The 26,361-nt window shown below is 33.5% G+C and overlaps 1 protein-coding gene across 3 annotated transcripts in view; it reads left to right on the forward strand.

The window, feature by feature from the left end:
• The first annotated feature begins 6,664 nt into the window (after positions 1 to 6,664).
• Positions 6,665 to 26,361, forward strand: part of LOC105216288 (cyclin-dependent kinase 14) — a 224,713-nt gene continuing 205,016 nt past the window's right edge. The window contains exons 1-2 of one of the 3 annotated variants that reach the window (XM_029042886.2): positions 6,666 to 7,225; positions 7,981 to 8,765. In XM_029042886.2, coding sequence (XP_028898719.1) covers positions 8,636 to 8,765 — 130 coding nt within the window. In that variant the 5' untranslated portion in view covers positions 6,666 to 7,225; positions 7,981 to 8,635. Of the gene's footprint in view, positions 8,766 to 26,361 lie in introns of all 3 variants that reach the window. The other 2 variants (XM_011190703.3, XM_054230011.1) reach the window with 2 other exon arrangements.

Consider the following 26,361-nt stretch of genomic DNA (forward strand, 5'->3'; position numbering starts at 1 on the left):
AATTAACGATTTTTCGATGCTGAGAACGATTGGAAACTTTGAGAGTATTCTAGTTAAGATCAAGAATCTAAGAAGAATAAAGATGTGTGCTCCGCAATCTCTCGATAAGATCTAAGACAGCCCATATAGAACTTTTTCAAATTGTTCTAATCTCAAAGACTGATAGATACAAGATAACGCTTTTTGCAGCTCTGTGGTATAAATTTGTGTTTTTTAGATGATTCTTAAAAGTGTACGAAAAGTGAGTAGAGTTCTTTTTTGTGTGTGTGACTTATGTATATTTCATAGGTAGAAAAAAATCATCCTCCTAACTACCCTTATTCGGTAATCAGTACCAAGTCTAACGTCAATTCTATTTATATTGATAAATATAAGAAGAAAATTTGATTGAAACAGTGAGTACCTCTCTGGTCCACAACTAGATGTGACATTGTGAAGAACTGTCTCGCGGATAGTTGCAAAGTCTAGAGCTCTAAAGGTAATCAATGCAATACCGGCAAGTTATAACAGAGATAGAGCAGGTCTCTCTGTGTTGGTATTCATTTATGTTTTGTATTTACTTTAAAGTACAGTGGAACTTCCATAACTCAAACTTTTATAACTCGAAGATCTCCTTAACTCAAACTTTTGCTTTGACAATAGCGTTTAGAAATCAAATTTCATACAAATTTCCTTCCATAAGTCGAGCTTTTAGACCAGGACAAAATTTTAAATTTTATTATCGAGGCAGGATTTTAGAAGAGTCCCTCAATATTGTATGGAGGCGAACAAAAAATATGATGTTACACTTATGAATTGCATTAATCTTGTAACAAAGACTTGGGAAACAGACGTCAACAACAAACAAAATTACCGAATACATCTTTTAACGTATTTACATAAAACTTTATGCGAAGTAAATAAATAAAAAGGCGAATAAATTTATAATATACAGTTTTTGAAAAATTTTATGTTTTAATGAAAATTCTATAACTCGAAGTCTCTCTAACTCGGGGTTTTTTTGTGGATTATGGTGATTCGAGTTAGAGAAGTTCCACTGTATATATATGTGGACATATATGAGTTTTATTTATCTGCAAGTGAAGGAGTATGTACCCATACATACATATGTACATATATGAAAATATGTGTCATGCGACAGAATAAAAGAAACACTGTCAATTTCGTTTGCCATTTTTGGTTTAATCACATTTTGACACTTGTCAAATCATTGTCACCAAATTATTGACACCTTTAACTGTCACGGGTTTGAATGAAAGTTGTACATATTTACATGACATAATAAATCGATAAATCGAAATTCCAAGAAAGTACAGCTCTATTAGACATCCATCAAAAATTATGACAAATCTTGTAAAAAAAAATCGCGAAACAAAATAATTAAAAGTTGTCAAAATTTTGATGATTGTACTTGAGATTTTTTGTTGCTTAATTAGCGTAATTGCGAACATAAACAAATACAAATTTGTCAATCACAAAGATAAATACTGTTTACAAAGCGAATAGATATGCATACTCCCACAAGTAAAAGACAACGAAGGAAGATAAATACGTATGGGGAAATTTGAGATATTCCAAATTCAAATACGACAAAACAAAAATGCGGTAATGATATAAAAAAAGCGACCTTAACCTCATTTATGAAAATGTTATAAGAAGTGCGGAAGCCAAAATGCGGACATGTGGAGTAATCAATTGAAGTAGGAATCTCCATTTGAAAATTAATTATGGATTATTCAAGGCTCGTTATGTGGTAGGTTGTACCGACCTGGTTCACAAAGTTTATTTATGCACATTCTTTATTCCCAATTAAACCGCAATTTTACATAATAATTAAAATTAATAATAAAAATAATAATTGCTCTATTAGGTGGAATATTGCATACAATTATAATATATAAATCGCTGGAATTCACTTAAGAGGTTAGGTGAATTTCAGCGGTTGAAATGAAGGGTATTTTTACAATTTTTGTATAATAATATGTCATTTAAATATGTTAAATTGTTTAAAGATAAATATTTAAACAGTATTTTGTGAAATTTTTATTTAATTATTCCAAAAACTCAGCCGTAGGTATCTCATCTCCCAAAATCAAACCAAAAATATTTCGATGGTAACTGGATTAATCTATGTAGTTAATGAACGAAAGAAAAGGAAAATATTAAAATTCGAATTTTTGACAAAAAAACTCACTTATTGGCCAATTTTTTGTGAAGAAAAAACCTTCGTTCATTAACTAGATACTGTTGTATGACTGTGTGAAAAATTTGAATTCGAGAATTAGTGTCCACCGACTTAAAAAATTTGTTTTGAGATAAAGCGTTCAAGAGAGTCATACCATGTGGCGGCCTGTTTTTTAGTGATTTTAATATTTTGTAATTGTGAATTTTGCGTTTTTTTTTTACTTTTTTGTTATTAAAAAATCGATGGTTTTGGAATTTTTGATTAATAATAGAGCGTTCCATGCTTTTACATGTGCTGAGTGCACCCAACAAATTTCAAGTCATTCGATCAAACCGTTTTGAGATACAATAGAGAAAAGAAACACAGTTTAGAAAACGCATTGAAAGTTTCCAGCTGCCTACTGAGCGCTTCGGACAACTCCATCTTATAACTGCTGTATCTTTAATACGACTTCGAAATTCTAAAAATCGATTACGACCGTATTCTCGACATGTTAAGAAAGAAATTTATGATTAAAAAAGTAAAATTTGTTAGCCCATGCCATGGGATGACCCCCTTAAAGTTTTGTATTGTAATAGACGTGGCCTCATGGACGGAACTTCCAAAACGACTATCTGTTAGAATTTTTCTCGGATCGATTTGATAATACTGTAATCCCCGCTTAAGTGCCCCATCTGAACATGCAAGACTTTTGAGACACTTAAGCGGGAAAGGCACTTAAATGAATCCCGCTTAAGTGCCTCGAGGTACTTACCAAGCTTTTTCTCAAATATTTCAATCTAATGTGTTTTCTTTTAGAATGAAAATCACATTTATTTATTATTAATAACAAAAATACTTATTAATAACAATAAATATGAAAAAAGCATTACAAAACTATGATTATTATTTCCTTTTGACATTTCTCAGTGCATTAAATGTCAAAAATATGAAAAGGCACTCAAAAGAGGATTGCAAACAATTCTGTATTTGTGGCTTAAATATTACAGACATTTAAGCGGGAAAGGCACTTAAGCGGACGCTCTTAAGCGGAGAATTTTATATGTAAATTTAGAGAAAAAACAATGATGCCGCAAAATATGGTCACTTAAGCGGGATAGGCACTTAAGCGGGGATCACTGTATTTTAAATTTATTGTATAGACAAAACAATTTTTTTTATTCTTGAAACCCACCTAACCTCTTAAATTGCCAATTGAGTGTGCGCATGGAGACGACCTGACCTTTCTCAAATTTTCACGACGCCAAATTACGTCAAAATTGAATAATAACATATTGCAATACGTACTTATACTCACATAATCAAAAACGGCCGCAATTATAAAATTTGCTTTCAAATTCATTGTACTAATGATTGATCCAAATCAAATCGTCCCAAAGCTATGAGTGTTTTAAATTTTTATGACATCAATTAATTAGTCATTCCACAGTCGGTCGTCGTCGTAAAAGCGAGCTAATAAAACACCTAACGGGATGATCTAAATTTTTATTGCAAATTAAAAACTCGAACAGCGGCTGCCTTCTCCCTTTTGATGGAGCGCTTTGAAGTGCGCTTAATGAAAGTAAAAGTAGCTTCCTATCAAATAGAAATTAAACAAATCCGCAGTAAAGTTATACATATGTATGTATATTTTGAATTTGCGATAAATACATTTAAAAATTAGCCAGCGTAAAAGAGTTACGTGAACAGCTGGTAAAGTGGAACTGGGCGTATTCCTACCACTTATGTATGTATAAAAACAAAATTCAGCGATATATACAAAAAACCACAAAGCACGTGTACGAGGTTTGTATGTAGCGCACATAAATTTTACTCGTCAAAGAAGATAACTAAATATCATTCACTAAAACATTGTAGTTGTCAATAAGTGTTGAGTTAATCTGAGCAGGTGCCAACGGTAAACGCCGCTTGAATGAACACAACACCAACAATATTTGTATTTATGCCCAAAGTTGTGCATTTTAGTAACAAATGAGTTTTTTCACAGCACTTAAGCGCGTTGAAAAACAATACTCACAATGAATGCGAATGCTTGGAAAGATTATCGTCAAGCTGTTGGTAACCGCGTGTAAATGCCTTGAATATTGATTTGTCTGAATGAAAGGCTGCCAATTGGCAGATCATGTCAGTTTGCTGCTACCGTTAAACTTCCGTTTTACTTACAACTCGCATGCAATTCAGTTTTTGGATGGTTAACTAACCATAGGGGAGGGACTATTGACTATTTAAAAAGGAAAGTAAGTTTCTTTTAAATCGCAAATGAGAGTAATAAAAATCTTAATAATGTCGGTGAAAATTGTAGATGTTAATCTAGTTGTTGGTATCATTAATAAAAATTTTCTGTAACGAAATTAGGTAGATAATGCTTACCTCCACTAAGTATAAAGTGGCCTACAATGTGAGGCATTATAATATAAAGTTAGCAACAAAAGTTTACGTACATTTTGTTTTTAAGGAAATTGAATTAACTTTATCATTTATTATTACATTTAGTATTACACTCAGGAATTTACGTTCACCCTGGGGTGTCAACTTTTTTGGACAACCTGAAGTTGGTTTTATCCGTAAAGTTCCAGGCTTTTCATATGTTGGAACTATTTATTGTATTTAAGATAATTTTCCGAGTCTCAAAGGGAATTTCACGATCACGCCCCATTTCGACTTTACACTTTGTCGTTTGAAACCAAATTAAAACGGATTGAGATCAGGATTTTGTGCGGAGCTTTCAAACATTCATATGGCGTTATCAGCGAACCATTTCTTTGCTACTTTGCTTGTATGCTTCGGGTCATTATTTAGCTAGAAGACGCAAACCAATCGCATTTTATTGCTAGCATAGGGAAGTGTGATTTCTTTCATTAACATGATATCCTTGACCCAGTTTATTGGCTCTACGCCGTAGTGGGAAAATTAGCTCATATCATTAGGGTTGTTCCATAGGTCTTTATGAAATGTTCTGAATTAAATTCAGTTTTGGGTAGGATTCATCATACCATAGAGAAGCTTTTGCAGAACAATTTTGTATCGGTCTGACCACAAGATGTTGGGAATTTTTTCTGATGGTTAAGTTAATGTGTAAGTAAATTAAACTGTATATAAATCGATATTTTACAGCTTTTTGAAAAACTGTATGTTTCGATGAAAACTTCAATAACTCGAAGGCTTTCTAACTCGGAAGTATTTTGTGGATGAAGGTGATTTGAATTAGGGAAGTTCAACTTTATATCCTTATTGACCCAAAATGAAATTACATAGACATTTACATGGGATGTATAGGGCTATACATAAAGAATTTATCTATATCATGTATGAAATATACACATATAAAAAATATAATCGAATTCAAATAGAAAATTTATTAATATCCGCAATCCGCAACTGCTTAAAAACTTTTAAACTACAACGAACAAAGAAAAACCAAATCTTTAATATTTCTTTTAATAATGTGCAAATTATAATTTTTAAAGGTATGAACATAACAAGGGCCGAAATAACGAATATTCGTTTTAACGAAAACCGCTTATAACGAACAAGCAAATTTGTTACATTGAGTATCTTAAATAACAAAAATCGGTGATTTGTAAGTACTCAGTTTAACGAACAACATGAAGAAGACATATGAAGAAAGAGAAAAGAAATCAAATAACATCGAACCAGAATTAAAAAAATTTGGAAAAATTCAAAAGAAATGTGTAAATTGAAAAAATGTTGAATTTTATAAAAAAGCTTAACATTATTGATCACCACCAAATAGAAGTATAAGTGTCAAAATTTTTTGATTAATTTATTAGATTTAAAATTTTTTGGTTATGGTTTTTGATTTTTTGATAAATAATTAATAAAATAATTTATTAAACTGCAATTTACGGATATTTAATTCATTTTTATTGAAAAACATACCTCTAAGTGAGTACTCGAATTAACAAAAATTTGATATAACGAACCGGACTGACATTAATTTGTTCGTTATTTCGGAAAACTACTGTATTTAATTAAAACCCACCTAGAGAGGTTCTCTTTCTTCAAATATTTGAATAATTCTTGTTAAAATGTGTTCCTAGTTTATGGAGACTGCACTAGGTAAGATAAACTCTCTGTTTAGATAAAAGAATTAGTACTGAAAATCCGTAGTAATTTCACGAACCAACTAAATTGTACTATTCACCAGCAGATGGCGCAAAATACAAAATCACAAAAGTTCGTGCATGAAGCTCGCATGGTCATAGAATGGAATTAAGTATATGTGTGGAAATTATTATCAAAACTTTAGAATAAAATTAAAATTATTATATATTTTTCATCGATAGCCGAAATGTACACATTCACCAAATCTATTTTTATATATAAATTAGCGCTACCATACCGAAACAACCCTGCTGCTACTCACATCACTAATTCTCAATTCCATTTTGTTTAACCTTTACCGCTCACACGCACTCTCTTGTAGCTCTGCATCGCACATTTGTGTGCGTTCGTGACATTTCGGCTGTCATTTGGCCACTGTTTACAAGCAGTGTATAGAAAAAATCTGCCGCGTTAGGTCACATTGCGAACGTGTGTCTGTCGATTTTTTAGCGTACCAGGTCGAAAATTAAACAAATGGAATAATAAAAATGTGCAAAGTGCCGTGTCAGTGAAATTAAACACCAAATCCCGAACAGTGCGTGTGTAAAATGCCTTAAGAAGTGTAATTTATCGGAAGTGCAATTGTAAGGCAAGCACATTTTTTGAACGAGTCGTCAAGGGAATCGCAAAAATAGTTTACGGCAGCCATTAGTCGGTTAGCAGAGACAAAGATTTTCCCGTTGCGTGTGTGCTCGTGCAATACTTCGTTCGGTCTCCCGCCGCCCGTTGTGCCAATACATCGTATCTGAAGTGCATGTGGAAGAACTGAGTGTACAAAACTAGCACGATTACATTTTTCTTGCCTTCTTTATCGTACCTTTTCCATTACATTGTATATTTACATGCCATTGGCTTTTTTGGTGCTCGAGTTTGCTGGCGATAGCACGCGTATTATTTTACATATCGATTTGTGAGGTAATGCAGCAGTACAAGTAGAGCGCTCAATCAAATTCAAAAGTGAAAATTACACATTTAAATGATAAATTATAATAATATTTACATTTGGCTATAAACCTCCAGTGAATGCAACCCTGCTTCGCGGATTGAGAAACGTCATAGGCGTCGACTCTCCGATTATCGGCTGTTTCGCTTTGTGTTGTTTTTTGTCATTTTTTGTTTGTGCCTCGTCGCACTCCTCAACACGCATTTCATGAAGTTATCCAACAAGTAACCAACAGTCCATCCAATCAGTCATCCATCCAATTCGAAATACTTTTATGATCGTTTCTTCGTGTGTGCCCGCAGCTTGTCAACCCACACACAGCTACAGCTGTTCGAGGTTGTTTTTATTGTTTGCATATATTATTTATATCACTGAGCGATATATTGGCATACGCGTATAATTTGCAAAAATTACAACAAAAAAATGAAAATAATTTAAAACACAGATTGTTATGCGAAAATTGGCGAAGAGAAATAGCAAAATTATATTAATAGAAGTGTCAAAAAAGTGAAAAGATTTAAAAAGTTGAAACCGCCTCCTCACCCCATACAAATTTGATGCCTTTGTGGCGCTATTTGGGTATTATTAAATTATGTGAATAAGTGAAAATAAAGAAACCGGAAAAGTAGTGAAATAAATATTTGAAAGATAAGAAATTCAGTCGCTGTCCGCACTATCTCACTTTCTTTTTCTAATGTCTTTTCGTTGTTAATTTCTATGCGTTTAGTTTGCTGGAAACGTGTTGGTTTGGTGGAGGCGGCGTACATTCGTGATTATATGAAATATATTGTCTAGATATAAATACACATGTACGTGATACGAAATTGAGTTGAATTTTCAAATATCGCTGATATTAAATAGAGGTAAAATATACGAAGAATAATTTAGTATGTACATACATATATTGTAAAACAATAACAACAAAACATATTAAAGCTGTTTGTAAATAAAAGGGCAAACCATTGTGGCCTATAGATCGATATAATCCCGCTCCGCTGTTCATAAAGCTACGTGCGTTTCCTTTGCGGTCCCGTCCTCATCGTTATAAAACTTCTCGACAAAAAAGAACTGCGGTTAAAAAAACAAACAAACCAACAGTGTGATCACACCTTACTGAATCTTAAAATTTCAACTTAAAATTTAAAAAAATTAAAAGCATTAAGTGTATAGTTCAAAAGTTTTAAGCAAAGCAATATATTGCATAAAATGAAATGTGAAATTCGGTTTATATTATAAGCAGAAAATAAATCATTAAGTTAATAAAAACAGTGTAAAATAAAAAAGTGTGAAAAAATATTTATTAGTGATTTTAGTGCTAATATTTTAATCACTTTGTCATTCCGTCAGTGGTTATCAATAAAACCGATAGTGCACGTGATCCGATGATGCACTACTCAATGGAGAGGAGCCTATCAGCTGGTGGGGCTGATTCCTCCATGCACAACAATACCACCAACAACACTACTTCTACAACAACCCTCGCAATGTCAGCTACGAAGAGCACAAAAGACGGTAAGTAAATGCAACAAAAGAATTGATGTGAATACAAAATATGAAAATAATATATATATGTATATAAAGAAATTCTGCGAAATAAGTAAAAATACAATAGTTCTATGTGTGAATATTAATGTGATGCAAATGTAATAAAATTTAGAAATTAAGATGGCTTGTTTTTTAGCTAGGTATAAAATGTGTAAGTAAACATACTAAAACTGTGAGAAATTTTATTGAAATCTCTTGATATTTAAAAAAATATACATGTATATGTTTTATTGTATGTATAAAGTATAATGCGATAATACATATTTCTTTAGTAGTTTTCTAAAGTAATTCAAGTATGTAATCGCAAATTTAATAATTTCATTTTTATGATTTTAAATGAACCAAATTCATTCGCCATTCAGTAACTACATTTTCATAACGGCTGGCTGTTCATAGCTCAACTCTTTGCAAAAAATTCCCTTGCGGTTATTTCGTTGCTAATACCTCTGCTGCTGTTGCTGCACAAAAGTTCAAGGTCTAACGTCATTCGGGTCAGTTTTAATAGTATCTGCGTAAATACATATCTACATATAATTCTGCTGATGCTGTAAAGTCAGTCCTTGTGTTGATGCTATTTAGAGCAGCAGAAAAATGTTGCTTGTGAATGTTTATGAATAAATAATTATATATTTTATTACGAATAAAAAGAGTGCATATATGCAGAGCAAATTTATATTATACATAATTCGTGATTATATTAATTGATAGCAAATGGAGAAAATTAAAAAAAAATAAAAATAAATTGCCTGAGTAGATTAAATTTTTATATTTTTTCATATACAGTGGAACTTCTCTATCTCGAATCACCATAATCCACAAAAAAACTTCGAGTTAGACAGACTTCGAGTTATAGAAATTTTCATTAAAACATAAATGTTTCAAAAAGATGTAAAATATAGATTTACCCACATTTTTAGTTATTTATTGAAATCCATTAGAGTAATATCAAATTTTTTGTTCGCCTCCATACCAATATAGGGACTTCTTTAAAATTGTTCCTTGATAGTAAAATTTTAAATTTTGTGTTATGCCCTGGTCGAAAAGTTCGATTTATTGAAGTTCCACTGTATATCTTTTGTGGTGCTTTTTTTTATTTTCTACAGTCTCATATTAAGGCTGACGTTAGTTCAGAATTATTAATTAATTATTTAAATGCAATAAGCAAATTTTCAGAATTGTAAAATATTCACAAACGACCAACATCAAAAATAATTATTGTAGATTTGATCACCTCTTCATTACCATATACAGTGGAACTTCCATAACTCGAACCTTCTATAAGTCGAAGATCTTCATAACTCGAACACTTTAATTGGCAGTAGAAGTAAAATTTCATACAAATTTCCTTCCAAAAATCGAACTTTTCGATTAGGATATTATACAAAATTTAAAATTTTACAATTTTAAAAGAGTCTTTCTATATCGTATGGGGGCAAACAAAAAATATGATTTTATACTTATAGATTTCCTAAATCGTGTAACAAAGTCATGAGATATAGACGTCAAGAGCCAAACAATAGCAAACTGCAACACACAAAATACATTAAAAAACATCTTTTCATGTATTTAAATACAACTTGTTGCGAAGTAAATAACTAAAGCTGTGAGTAAATCTATATTTTACAGCCTTCTGAAAAATGTATGTTTTAATAAACATTTCTATACCTCGAAGTCTCTCTAACTCGAAGTTTTTTTTGTGGATTATGGTGATTCGAGTTAGAGAAGTTCAACTGTAAATAATGAATTGGTATAATAATAAATACCAAATAAATTTGACGATATCCGAATGCTTGGATTTCTCGTTTAGGTCTCACAGTTACCTCAAAGACAAAACACACTACTTAATTTACAATTTAAAAAATGTAGATTTGACTACATACTTTTACATTTGAGTGCGTCTGCAACTTGTAAAAAACACCGCAATTATATCGCAAAATATAAACAAATTATTAACGGCCACTTCACAGTGGGTGCGCGCACACCTGCCCGCTTTAATTGACGTCAAAATGCCAAACGCAGCACTCGAGTGGCGCATCAATGAGACAACTGAATGACGGCGAGCAATGGGCCAGTCAATTCCTATACAGAAATCAAATTAAATTACAAAATCTAAGTTGTAATTGAATTGAAATGAAGATAAGAGGTTTCAAACACGCGCACACCTTAAATGAGTGGAAATGAAATGCAATGAAAACTGTCAATAGCAAATTGTTGCTGCAATGAAGGCATGAAGGCGGTTGGGGGCTGCCGTCAAAGTTTTTAATTTGAACTATAATTGACTAACGAAGTACAAATTAGTAATGATGTGCGAACAAAGCAATAGCAAATTACAGGGCAAGCGTTGTAAACGAGGTGCCATATGGAATTTCAGCGCCATGCAATTAGAAGGTACTGCGAACTAGCAGCGGAACGCTTGGTGTAAAAAATATATGTGCATATATAAATACATATGTATGTATGTGTGATGGCTGACAGTCAGCGAGTAACGTGTTTAAGTAAGTTTTTTGCTCTTATCGTTTTTTCGCTAGGGTCGCACGAGGGTCTATGACGACATGAAGCTTTGCCTGCAAGTTGTGTAGGGAATGCTTAGGTGTTGAGTATATTTATTTTCCGCTCTGAACTTTGATTTGATTGAATAATGTCGCAGCTTTATAATTCAATTATGACCCACTTAAGTAGGAACATTCATTTGTACGCACACATAACTGTACGAAAGTAGACCCAAACAAAGAGAAGGTGGGAAATTTCTACATAGTAATTGCCTGGTTCAAATTGTAAAAGCAATTGTATGCAATATTTCCTTTACATAATTAGCAAAATTGTGGGAAAACCAAGTCATACTTGACTTGGAATGTACTTTGTATCTGCTAATTATATCCCTCGCTACACTTACATTCTTAAAGAATGTATGCATATATGTATGTATGTATGTGTACTTGAATGCCATAGACTGATAAGCATTCTATGTGCTTAGATAAAACTAATTTTTTATATTTTCTCTACGAAAGTTTTTGTGGGGAATTTAGCTTATGATGAAATTGTTATAATACATACATACATATATAGTATATATTACATAAATATATGTTTAGAAAATGAATTTATTTTGGATTTTTTCCGCTTTATTACTGTGGCCAAATTAGCAATAAGCCTCACCCAATGGCATTAATATAATAAGAAAAGTTTACCTTAAGGACTATTTTACTTCTTGTAGAAGGTTACTGGCAACATTTCACCTGAATCGGATTTTTTCGTTATTACAGCAAAACGCAGCGATTTCCCTAACTATAAATGTATGTGCAATATTTAGCTCATTCCACTACTATTAACTTTTCATAGTTCCTACTTTTATAATAATGGTACTAATTTAATGTCGTCAAATTATGGTACCAGTTTCAAGCGCATTGTCAGCGAACACATTGCTAGTATCGCCGCTTTGCTACCAGAGGAAATCAGAGGTCACTTCTCTAAAGGATGCTACGCTTCGAAGCAATATATCCACTGTTATCTTTATGTGGATGCTACAAAAACGCTAAAATAGTATTGAAGACTTTTGAAGCGTTCTCTACCAAAAAGGATCCCACTGAATGTTAATATAACTATGTTTCATATAGCCAAAGAGCTACTTAATATACATACAGTCAGCGTCATATTTCATCGTACGGCGCTCTAAAATCAAATTTTCCGTTTTTAATCCATTTAAATGAAAAAAGTTCTTCTATGAACTGATCAAAATAAAAAACAAAATATATTTCATAATCCAGTTATAAAAATTATTTGCAAACTAAATGTAAAATCTCAAAAATTGGCCTAGTGTTGAAAGTTGGTGCGTCATAATTCATCGTACGGCATTGTTTATCGTTACTTTTAAGAGTTTCTTGTTATCATTTTAAAAGAAAATAGCTTCAACATAGAAGTAGAATCAGTTTATCACGCGCTGTGAAGTGGACCAGTGGTTATTTCCTATTTTGACAATAATAGAGAAAAAATATGAAACTTCCTCAGATCTTAGAGAAATTATGATATAATAACGAAAAGAAGCAAAATCACTGAGCGAAATTGATAAAACTATCTCTAAATATAAGTTTACAATACAGCACATACTAGATTGGTTTTTAAAAATAATAATAGAGAATAAAAAAAATGGATCGAGAGGCGAGCGAACACTTAATGAAGGACATAATTAGGGATATGGCACGAAAAAATGGCCGTGTGAGCTGTTCAGAAATATGTAGTGAAGTGGAAAAAGCTTCGGAAATATGGTTGAGCAAGTATACAATTCAGAAAACATTTTGGCGAAATGGTTATCTTCAAATTATCATCACCAACAGCGCGACGAGCACCGCCTATATCTGAATCGAACAGTCGAAAACATATAACTTTCGCAAATCAGCACTTGAAGAAGGGTATTGACATTTGACAGACAGTGCTTCTCACAGACGAAAGCATATTTAATCTTTTCGGCGATGATGGACCATAAAAAGTTTAGTGAAAATCGTACACAACGCTTCTTACTAAAAATTTGCGAAGTACTGTTAAATATAGTTTAAGAAACTTGATTATTAGGGGATGTATGACAGTTTCTGGAGTTGGGAAGCTGATCTTTATTAGAAGAAAAATTGACAATGAACAATATTTAGAAATTTTGAAGCAAAATTTAAAGCAGTCAGTTGAAAAAATGGGCTTAACTGATGCTTATGTTTTAAAACAACACAACGACTCAAAGCATACTGCATATTTGGTTCGCGAATGGATGCTATATAATACGCGAAACAGCTTCGCACCTCTCCACAAGGCCTGGACCTCAATCCCATTGAATACTTAAGCGATTATATGAAAAAGAATCTTTAAAAACATACAATTTCGTATGTGTCACTTCAAAAAAGGGCTTAATAGAAGAGTGGAACAAAATGCCGACTACTTTTACAGCTACACTCATCTCTTCGATGCTAAATAGAATGAATGACCCACAAACTACTATATTTTAAGTTTCTAAACAAATGTATCGCGTATAACATAATAGTAAAGATATTGATTACATAAATGTGTAACTTAGGATAAAATATGACGCAAAAAATTTGTTCAGTTTAAGCTTTTTTTAATTTATCATTTTTATTTTGAAATATATTCAATCAATTTGCATAAAAATTATACTATTTCCAAGCTTTCTTTTATCTATAGAAGAACTTTTTTAATTTGAGTGGATTAAAAACGGAAAATTTCATTTTAGAGTACCGTACGATGAAATATGACACTGACTGTGTACCTTAGTTCATATTAAACAAGTTGTTTAAATTAATTAAATTGTTAATTTGGTACTTCTTCCCTACAATTGATATTGTGAACAAATTTTACTGTTTCGAATGAACAATATTTCATTTACAATTAGGGAAAGATCTGAGATTCTACTCATGTGGAATTCATTTATACGATTTTACTCCAGTTTGGCTGTGTTCTTTGTTAACGATTCTCAAAGTTCTGCTTTTACTTTGACGATTAGTATGGAAAGGGTTAAGTCTTTTTGAAAATAAATATAAAACTAATTTTTAAAGAGTAAAGAGCAATTCTCCTTGTTGGAATGGTAATCTAACTAACATTTAAAATAATTTAGTATGTTTCATTCTCAGATATTAATTGAGAAATCTTCAATTGTAAGCGCAACGAAGTGCACTCATACTCTAGAATTTGTTACTAAAATCCTAATCTGAATGATCCAAAAGATAAAATTTGTTAATATTTGTATCCACTGTTTTCACAATTGTAATATACATATATATGTATCTCTTAGCAGATAAGTATTTTTATTAACGAATAAAGTATAGTAATAATACAATAATGCCCAAAATAATGCCAGCGTGACTTTATATGTGTGAAACATTTCCAAATCCGCCGGAGCGACCTTCATTTGGTATTTAACTTTTGTTTGCGTTTTGTTTTCAGATTTCCACGTATTTGCCGTTTAACTCATGTTTTGAATAAATATATGAATGTACTATGTACATTAATACATACGTAAGCAGTGTATTTGCTTTGTTTGTGTGACCTGATTTGATGTGTTTGTTGCTCTTATAAAATTTGCATGGAAATCGCACGCTAATACCCAAAGCTACAGTTAAGCGTTCATGCTCACAAATTCACCAAACCAACAAGCTGAAAACACTCGAGCGAGATAAACAGATACCTATGAACACTGAGCACGCAACTGTTTGCGAAATTTCTTTCTAAAATCCACGTGAATGGATGCTTTGAAACCACCATAGCATAAACACACACACACACAAATATCTAATTTTTTACTTATATATGATCTCCATGCCTCTTTTATCATGGCATTCCCATTTATCTTGTGATATGCTTCGCTATCTTTTGCTTTATTTGTTTAGTTGGTTTAAGCGGCTAGAAAATAGACCGCTACTCGGCTAGCAAGTACGAAATATGTGAAAAATAACGGTGTAAAATATAGGTGTGCATGTAGTTGGCATTGCTGCACCAGCTGGTTTTCCGCTAGGTTCCCACCTTGCTTGCGTTTAACACCCGCTCAAAGCTCAAGCACTCACATTTGCTTGTAATTATTCATCTGTTGGCTTTTTTGGTTTCTTTTAATTCTTCGTATGCTATGCCTTGTTTCTGCTCTTAAAACTAGCTAAGTAATGGCCTTCAGAGAGAACTTGTTCGTAAATGATTACAACCATTGCTGACGCCCACACAATACGGTGCACAACTGCTGCGGCTGCATAAGGTCCGCTCTAAGGCAAGTATAATACGCATTGCCCTTGAGACATTTGAGATCACAAGACTGAAAATGAATAAAGAAGATGTAATGATAGACAATAAAATAACTAAGGGAAAATTTGTAAAATTTATTTCAAATATGATTATTAAATATATACTGCAAAATAAAGAAATACAACTAAAAACATATATTTTAGTCTAGTTGTTCTTAGTTTGAATGAAAATTCGATTCTTTGATTAGGTTAAGTTCATTCATATTCTTCTTTACATTCATTTTATTTTAATTGTTTTAAAACGCATACTAAGAAAATCTGAGAAATTGCTTTTCAATTCAATTAAACTCAATACAACTCAATGAATGCGATCTTCTTAATATTGAGAAGTCGCTGAGATTGAGAAGTAACTTCACCTAATGTTTACGGATTTTTACTGTTTGTTTGGATAACGGCACATTTTATTAATCTCCATATAATAAAAATATGACTCGAACAAAAGGCACTTCTATAAATTCGATTGTAAGCTTCGTAGCTCGACAAATAAAATATTTCAATAACACTGTATCATGGGACATGCATATATCTCAACTAGAGTCCCCAGGAATTATTCCATTTAAATACATCTTGTTGACATTTTGGGATAATTGTCAATTTTTATAATATTGTAGACATTCTTGGTGAATGTAGAAAGTCGAACCTGTTTGCTTGTTTTGCATTCATAATTTTATTCTTTGACATTGACCTCAATTAACGGTGCCAGTATTATATAAAAATCGTATGAGTTTGAAAATTTGTACACTTCCATATGAAATTTAGAGTATAAATATTAGGTTGGGAAATACATATCTCCCTTCCGCTTTTTTGCTCTTTATTCAATGCTTTATAAATATGCGCCGTTTCGTTCGATAATCTGTTTTCGTCTGGACGGCAACTTCATAATACCCCCTTCGTAGAAGACCCCCCTTCTTATTTGCGAATAACTCGGACAGCCATTTTTCTCAAGACTCTTTTGAGTTCAACTTTACACCACCAAGGGCGTTCGCCATGTACAGGAAAAGGTGGTAATCACTTGGCGCTATGTCCGGACTATATTTTGGATGCGATAAAACCCCACATCCGAGATCCTGGAACACTACACCCGTCCTGATGGCCAATTCTTAACGCTTCTGTTCGATCACCTACTTCAAACGGTCCAGTTGTAGATGGTAGAATTAACAGTCTGGCCATATGGGAGCATAGTGGATGATTCTCTTCCAATCCCACCAAACATACAGCAAAACCTTCCTGGCCGTCAATTCCGTATTGGCCACTGTTTGGGACGATTAACCGGCCTTCGACAACGACCGTTTTCGCTCGATATTGTCGTATGTGATCCATTTTTCGTCGCCAGTCACCATCCGCTTCAAAAATGGGCCGAGTTCGTTCCGTTTCAGCAGCATATCGCAGGCGTTGATTCGGTCCAGAAGGTTTTCCATGTTTACACGTCTATAACTGTTGAACTCAATATCCAAACTAAGCATAGCGTCGTTTTGTAGGCTATGTCAAGACCTTTCAAAGATGTATAGTATTGCCAGATACGAGCTCTGTGGCGCTTTATACATAGCCGCGAAATTCAAAAGACAAAAAGGCGGAAGGGAGATATTTGCCCACCTAATATTTTGTTGGCACTGATTTATTTCTTTCATTTCTATATTATCTATTAAAAGTTCCTACAGTGAACTTTTTTTTATCTTATTAAATGGTACAATACATTGTCCAAAAATATTAAATCAATTTATTAAGAGAAAAGGGTATAGGAAGTTGCGTTCTTCAATTTGAATGTAAAACTTTAAACGAGTTTATCTCAAAATTAATTTTTTTTTAATTCGGTGGACACGATTTCTCAAAAAGTTATGAAGCGATTTGTTCAAATTTTGCACACATCTTTGAAATAACATTATCTAGTTAATGAACGAAGGATTTTCTTTTAATATTGTTATTGCAACTATTTTTTTCGAGGCAATATATGCCAAAAAATTTGACAAAATAAGTGATTTTTTTATTAACAATTTGTCAAAAATTAAATTTTAATATTTTCATCTTTCCATTTAATAATTTCACAAATACTATTTATATATGTATCTTCGATATGCTGAATATTTTAAAAGAAATATATTATTGTATATATTAAAAAAAATATATATATATATTAAAAATATCCTTATTTTTAGCCTTTGAAAGCCATCTAACTACTCGATGACTGATTGATTGCCCATGTCTTAAACAAATAAAGTGTATTGAAAATGAAAATGAAAAATAACAAAATTAAAACTTTAAATTTTATTATTTCATTGTCCTCTTGACAAAGGACAGATAGTTTATTATTATTTTAATTGTCATTTTGACATGTGGCATCACCAAATGCCCACTTTATTTGTTTTAATTGACATTTGTGCAATTGATTCATCGAATTCATAATTAAAAGCTCTGAATAAATATTGAATTGTTTTAAGAATGCAAATGACATTAAGAAAATTGCATAATTACACGCTTTAAATAAACATTTACATATATTTTTCTCCTATGCAAATACTTCGATCTACCATCTGCCGTCCAGCAAACTGCTACTCCGAATATATATGTAAGTGTGTATGTGTGCAGCTTTACATTGCAACACAGAGCAAATTGAGTAAAATATGTCACTTTACTGTCGTCATTCTGCTCGTTGCCTTCCGCTTGTCGCACTTTGGTCTGACGGGCAACCAATTGGTCTGCACCGAAAATTTTAATAATAAATAAATGCTTTTAAGTTATATTGATTTTCTCCATTGTATTTGTTTTTTTTTTTTTTGTTGTTGTACATAATTTATTGCATGCTGCTAGTTTGCTTGCCACGCTTGTTGCTTATTGCTGTCGCCATTGTTGCCGCCGCTATTGCTGCTGTCGCTGTCCATGTTGACAATTGTTTGGAGGCAATAAGTTCGTATCTCATTCTCGATATCTCGAAAAATGTGATTTTCTCCTTTTGCTCCACGAACGTGTGTGTATGGGTGTATGTTTATTTTGTGTATAAGTATGCACATATAATTAATTGAAGTGGCGTCAGTCGCGTTGTGTTTGCTGCAGATAACGTTTGTTCTTGGTCTCAATTGCTGCAATATGCCCACTCTAACCGAATTTAACTTCAATTACACGTTTGGCTGTATGTTTGTATGTAGAAGTAATAAATGCATAGTCTCCGTTACGCTATATATTTCCCGTTCTCTCAAGCATTCCATTCCATTTATTTTTTGATAGTTCTTTCGTTTGTCCCTCTTCAGTTGAATCTGTCAAAATACATTCTGGTGTGATCTTGGCTTGGAACATATGTCTATTGTGGTTTTGATGAGCTACATTCACATAATCTATTTGAGATCTTGAAAAAATGCAATAATTTATTGTTTGGGGTAGTAAATTTTCATGTGGTTCGGTAAAAGAACGAAAGAATTATTGCATTCTAGACAAAATATAATTAAGAAGTAATCAAGGCGAAAATAATTAAATTGGAAAAATAAGTCGTGGGTGGCATCTCCAGACTATCGTTAAATCTTTGACACTTTTCCAATATCTTTGAAACTACAAGTTCTTTTCTGAGTCTGTTCAGGTTAACATCATATTTTATGAAGTTATTAAGTACTTATTGTAAGCTCCGGTGGTATCTAATAGTCTTGGTTCCTATCTATAAGTACCTATATTTGAGTAGAAACAGCATTTTCTTGAGCAGTTGATCATAGAATCAGAGTATATAGACTATCACGAGTACTTCTAAGGTGTTATCAGATGTCTCTGGACATAATTGACAGATTTTGAAATGAAAGAAAGATGAGATTTATGAGAGAAAATTCTTCATATCCTAGTGATTGGCCCAGCTGATGCGGAGTTCAGATTAAAATCAATATAAAAAGGAGTTAAACAAAGAAATTTAGTTAAAATATCTTGGAAGTGCTTTTGCATTTGTATGTACACCCGTTATCAAACATTCTACGCCAGTGTTCCATAATCTTGTTTAGCCTGTTGCTGTCAGGCTATTCTTGTCTTTAGTACGTCGCCTTATAAAATTTACTCCGAAGACTATATCTTTATTTGTAGTAGAAGTCTTTTAATCTCTTTGCTCGTAAAGCGGCATTGTTTTAAGGTTGTTTGTGCTCTTCAAGTTCCAACAAATTAACACCCACAACAATTTCAATGCAATGCGGTGCCAAGCATTGAAGTGAGCCGGGCAGTAAATAAGAAAAATATGTGTGGTTAATTTATTTATATATCTTCTGCTGCTTGTATGGTTCTTGTCTTCTTTCGGCTTTCCAAATAGTTTGTGCATTGTGACAGTGTGCTGTGACAACAGTTTGGGCTTGTTGCAACATTTACATCGTATGTTCAACATGCAACGTGCAACGCGAACGTATGTTTGCTTCTCTTGTTATATATTTTTGGTTTATTTCCACATTTGGTCACCGTGAAGTGTGAGAGTTTCGAAAAATTTCCAAGGTTCACCTTGTAGAAATACAAACTCGTATTCTGGGAAATCCATATTCAAATTGGTATTATAGCACAAACATTGAAACGCCCTCTGAAGTGTAAAAATAAAATTCAACTCCTCCACTACATTTCCGCCAACAAAGCTCACAAAATTGTCAAATGCCACTTAAAATTAATGTCTACTAAATCAAATGGAGTTATGGTAACGTTTTCACTTTAGCACGCCAGCTGCTATTGTGCTTTGCATTTATTTTTAAAACGTTTTTTATCGTTCACCTTTTTCAACGGGGAGATGTGTGTTTTTAAACAAATTATTTTTGTTTTCACTTTCGTTTTTTTTCACATTTTTACGGTAGAAACTCTTAACAAACTTAGATTGCCGTTGCGAATTCGCCATCAAACGCTTAAATTATTGTTAATTACCTGTGAAATTTAGAGAAATTACGTAGATGTAAGTTTCTATAATTAGTAACGATCAACAGTGTTGGGCCGATGTGTTGAAAAATGAGGAAAGTTCCGTTAAAACGATGGTAGTTTTCAATCACTTGTGGACCAAGTATCTGTTTGGCATCTCCTTTATATATGTGTCTCTACGGAATGAAGTTTCAATAAAACCGGTAAATGTTATATGTTATACAAATTGGATAAAATATGAATAAAAGTAAAAACAAAAGAAGTACAGAAAATTTATTAAAAATCTGTTCTACTTTCTTAGTTTGTTTAACATCAATTTTTATAGAGAAATTACAGTTCTCAAGAAAATAGAATCCTTTCAAGACCGCATTAAATTTAAACTATATGTTGTTATCTCTAGACAGTATTTTATTTTATCATTTAGCATTCACTAAAGTCACATAATTAACAAAAAGCATACCCAATGGTTGCAAGTCACACACCGCATTCAACGAATTCATCGCACTGCACTCGTCACCAGAATCATTAGCGAGTCACAGTTGATGGCCATTGAATGGTCTATGACGAATGATGTCGGCAATAAATTTTAATTGTCCGATACTGTCTTTCTTCGTCGTTTTGCCACTTGTACACACATAGTTCCTGATTTCAAGTGACAGCCACGCTGGTGCGCATATATTCGAATTTTAATATTCGATATGTGTTTTAGGAATTTTGATTTGCTTTGTCAATATTTTCCATTTGATTGGTTTTAGTATCTATTTCGGCAAAAACTCAAAAAATCGATATAAAACCGGTTTTGGTCTTTATTACAATATTGAAAACCACTCTTTACAGGTTACCCACATTAAAAATGTACTTGCAGGGGTTTTCGAATAACATATTTCTCTTTTAACAATTGATGTTAAACTATTTACTATATACTGATTCGATTTTGGATAGATATACAACATATTATACAAAAAGCAAATGAATAACTGAAACACGACTAAACGTCTGTTTACTATCCCACAACCAACTTTTAACTTTCATCTCCAGCCCACCCACGTGGAAATGCTGCCTCTGTTTGATGTGGCATTGAAAAACAATATTTCACCAGCGCTACTTGCTGACGCTGGAGCGCACACAAACGTAAATCAAAACGAAAGCAAAATTTTTCAATAACAGTTCGTGTATCCTGTTCAAGCAGAGTAAACACCGCGGAGTTCGAGTAGTAAACAAGCATTTTGCAGACAGATGCTGGCGTGGGGGAGGCGAGCCACTGCCATTGTGCTCGTAAATGTAGCAAAATTTTAAAGTTTTGCTTTTTGAGCTGGCGTATCTTTTTCTATTTAGTTACAAAAGCATCCCGTCAGTTTACAGGGCAATCAATAGTGTGCGTTGTCAATATTTGTACAAACTCCATATTTTGTCCTTGTACTACTGTTCACTGTTAATAGTAGACGTGGCATCACATCTGTATGCTAATATTTTGGGGTCGCAGGTGCTGCTAGTATTCATAACAGTTGTTTATGTAAATATGTACATACATATTAAGCAGCGTATGGATTCTCATGGAAAAATACTCCGAAGCTTATATCTGAATTATTATTTTAGTAAATGTCTACTTATATCTATAACCCATCAAATATTAATATAAAAGTTCCCAAAATATTCGCAAATTCGAAAATTTATTTTCTAATGCACGTTAGAGTCAGGCTACAAACAAATAGATTAGGTTTCCCATGGTAGAATCACACGTAAATTATGAAAGACAATCCTTTATGAAGTCAGGATGCAGCCATTATTAGATATTAGGATTTGACAAAGTGCCCCATAAATCTCCAGAGATTTTTCACTTCTATATCCGCTATATCGCACGGATCCATGAGATCCAAGAAGTCGTTTTGTTGATCTTGCAATAGCGGGATATTCCAGAAGAAAGTGATGAAATGATTCCACTTCGTCTAGCTCCAGGCAGCGCTCCAGGCAGCTTTTACAGCTAGCGTCTGGTAAGATTTTTAACCTTGCAGCGTGAATACCGATAGGACAGTGGCCAGTTAGAAGGAGAGGTAAACTCTAAGGGCGAAGAGATCGGTAGACCTTCTGCGATTCACATTAGGCCAGAAGGAATTGACGACTGCGCAAGTGCTAGTGACTGACCAGCCCATCTCAGCCGAAGGCCAACTGTCCAGTAGTAAACCGCGATAGGACAACGTTGCTCCTACATGATCCCATGCAGCTATTAGCGAGATAGACGTACTTGACTTTGCAAGCTCATCAGCTTTACAATTTCCCGCGATTCCACTGTGGTCAGGAACCAGAGGCATAATATATATAGCGTTAATTTTTCTCCAAACTTATACATGGTTAATATTTAATACTAATCTCCCTTATGCAGTTGAATTCAAAGGTATCGATAGTGAAACTACATAGGCAGTTCTGGTACTCTAATTAATTGTATATATGTCGAAGATAATTTTGTATTGTGTAACATAGGTTTCTAACACGACTGTCGAATTTCCTCAGTTTGTGTTCCCTTTGTTTTAATTTTGAGACTGAGCCCCTAAATTTAAATTTTTTTCCAATCACTAGTGACTAATTGCTAATATGCATGTGTGATCAACGAATTAATTACGGAATTCCATTTATGCAGACTGCATGTTTTATATATAAAAAAAAAAAAACAATTAAATCAACTGCCAAGTTAAATCAGATAGCATACAGAAACTTAGCTTTGTCTGCTTTGCTCGAAAATATATGCAAATTGCTTTAAGATAACTGGTCATCAACGCCCCCAACACTGATGTACCGATGGTGTATTAGGAAAGATGTCCAGTCAAAATCGCTGCACAGCAGGAATACTTTCAATGCTAATCGACTGCATTAATATGCGTACCAGTTGTTTAAGAGAGAGTCTGCCACAGAAATACCACATCTTCATGTGGCATAATGCAAATGCGAACTTGCAAGTTGTGTGTGTGAGCAATGCAGTTTGAGATCCATGGATTTCCATATGCTAATTAAATGCTGATGAATGTGGCTTTTGGAGAAGTTATGTTACGTGAAGAATTAAGCGCACGAAGAAATCCTCGACTACTGAAATCGTCTGTCTAGACGAGTGAGACTGGTTTTAATTAAAATAACGTTGCAATATGTGCATAAATAAGTATGTCTGTTGGTAAATATATATGTATATTAAATGTATTTTGCAGGAGCGATAACTATGTGATTTGTATGCGATGAATTATAGATATCACATGATCTTCGGGTTTGATGTACAAAGTTTTTAATTCACACCAAAATCGTCTGGTAAAGATCTGTTGTTTAAAAGTATAAATATGTAAATTTATTAGCAAAATTTCAGTAATTACTTATTGCATTTAGTTAAAGATGATTGCGTTTATTTGAAAACAAAAGAAGTATTACAAAGAGCATTGCCAACATATGACTTGCTTGGTCAAAATTGGATCACAATTACCCGAAAGTACGGTATAGTGATATATTATTGCGTCGTCGTGAATTTAAGCTTCTGATTTCTACAAATATTAAAACCCGTTTGAAAAGTGAAGGTTTTATTTTCTAGAACTTATGTATTATTTATCAGATACCATTAGATCTATTAAGATAAGCGACTTATAGAGTTTGGTTTTTATTCATCGAGAGATGAGCCTACTGTTTAGTTACTTACTCAGTCCAAAGTAGCACCTGTTGGCACGAGTGATTCTGCGTTGGATTTCTAGGCTGACATTGATATTGGTGTTGATATTGGTTCTAAGATAGATGAAAATATCTACAATTTCAAAGTTATGTCTGTCAACAGTGTTGATGCCAGGAGATATTTCCTCTTGTCCTCGTTCACTACCATTATCGTTCAATACTATTCTCCAGTCTGGAAAAAGCAGAACTAACGGCGTTGTGTCCAATGATATCAATATCATCGGCGTACGCCAGCAGTGTCTTCACATACTCTTATGAAGATTATTGTACCTTCTCTGTTTAGCTCGTATTATTTTTCTCGAACCAGGTTGAAGAAGTCACACAGAATAGTAAGTCTGTCTATTCCTTCTGCTTCCTGTCTGAAGCCTCGTTTGATATCGAACGGTTCGGAGAGGTCCTTCCCGGTCCTGACGAAGCTTTTGGTGTTGCTCAATGTCAGTTTACTCAGTCGTATTAGTGTTGCCGGGATACCAAATTCAGACATACTTCTGGTCGAAGTATTTCCTGGCGATCCAGCCTAATTTTTGTGTAACTCGGCCTTATTGAACTAATTACCAAGTATTAATAGGGCTACAGTGCCTCCATCGTGGTCGTACACATCAGTAACTCCATGGTATTCCATATTTTCCTTTGTAGAAACTTTAAACATAACCTTACCTCGTTTTTTCACATTTTGAAGTCTTTTATCTTTAATGTCAACACATCCATGGAGAAAATGAAAATGAAACAAGTTAATAGTTTACTCTTTATTATCGCAACAGGTAAGGACCAAGTTCTAACACACAGATTCAATTACGCCACTCTGGTAATGATTGCAAATATTAATTTTAATAAACTAGCAGTGACGGAGGCGTTGAAGTCGAAGCATGAAAGCACGAAGGAATTTGACTCCCTGTTGAAGTGTGTCAGTTCCTTCAAGCAAAGCTTGTTGGGAGGGCGTTGGGAGCAATGTGATGGCTTGTAATGATGCCATTTTTCATTTGGCTAATTTAATATTTATGCAATTTTCTTTAATTTCCTTTACCCAGAGTTTTCTTTTCTTTGCTTCCACAACTATACGAGTACGTGTGTGTGTGGCAATAACTTGGCTTTTGCTTTTACAATCAAGGTGGCAACTGCATGAACCTTTGTCAGCTACAGATTCTGCTGGGCGAGTGATGTGCGCTTGAAGGTGTTCGAGTGTAAAGGGCGCAGAAAAGGAATGAATGAAAAATGCTGATAATGGAGTAACTTCATCTGTAAGGGCGCCACACAAAAGTTATTCCTAACACATGTACAGAGATTCTGCATTGTGTAGGTGTGCATGCAGAAAAGTGGCTCGAACAACTATGCGCGCACTTCCGTAACCCAAGGGGTTTCAGGCGTAAAAATACAAATATCTTTACAACTTATGCTCGACAGGAGCACTGTGAACTGGAGGGGTTATATGGTGGCTGGATTAACAACGCACTCGTGCGCGAGAACCTTTGCGAACCCGCCAGCCAATCAGCCAACTACTCAGCGCAGCCACTTCGAACATTATGACCTGATTTTTGCTGCTTTGTTTTATCACTTGCGTCATCGCACTACACTCATACCATATATTGGGCAGAATGAAAAATTAGATTATGTCTTATACCACAGGATGGGTAGAAGTGTGAGCTTGAAATGGTCTGCTATCTTACAGGTTCTTGGCGGGAACAGATTTCTGGAGCGCTGTGGAACATGTGGTCCTTTTCACATCCATTACTTTTCTAACTTCTGTTGGACCACGTTGTAATGAGATGTATGTCAATTTGGAAGTTGCACTTATGTTTTTATCTACAGACGTTTATTAAGTACGTAGAAAGTAATGATATATCTAGAGGAATAGATTTAAGTTCAAGGGCACACAATAAACTTTATAAATTTAGGAACAAATCATTGATGTGCAGAAGGTGAGTTGTGGTGCTTCGAAATCAAACTGTGCAACAAAAGGAAATAAATAGTGAGATCTTTACTTTTTTTTATACTTGAAATTTTCTATTTTTTGCACAATTCGTCGATGAAAACAATATCCTAATATTACTTCTATCTATCTTCGAGACACCAGTTTCTCGAAATCTTTGATTCAAAGACATTTTTTTAATGATATATTACAGTATAATAAACTTTAAAAACAATCAAAATCCTAGCATAAGTGGAATATATGAACATAGATGTATGTTTATACCTTCTATGGAAAAAGTCCACCATTACAAAAACACTCC

This window comes from Zeugodacus cucurbitae, chromosome 4 (genome assembly GCF_028554725.1).
Source record: "Zeugodacus cucurbitae isolate PBARC_wt_2022May chromosome 4, idZeuCucr1.2, whole genome shotgun sequence".
Classification (NCBI taxonomy): Eukaryota; Metazoa; Arthropoda; class Insecta; order Diptera; family Tephritidae; genus Zeugodacus; species Zeugodacus cucurbitae.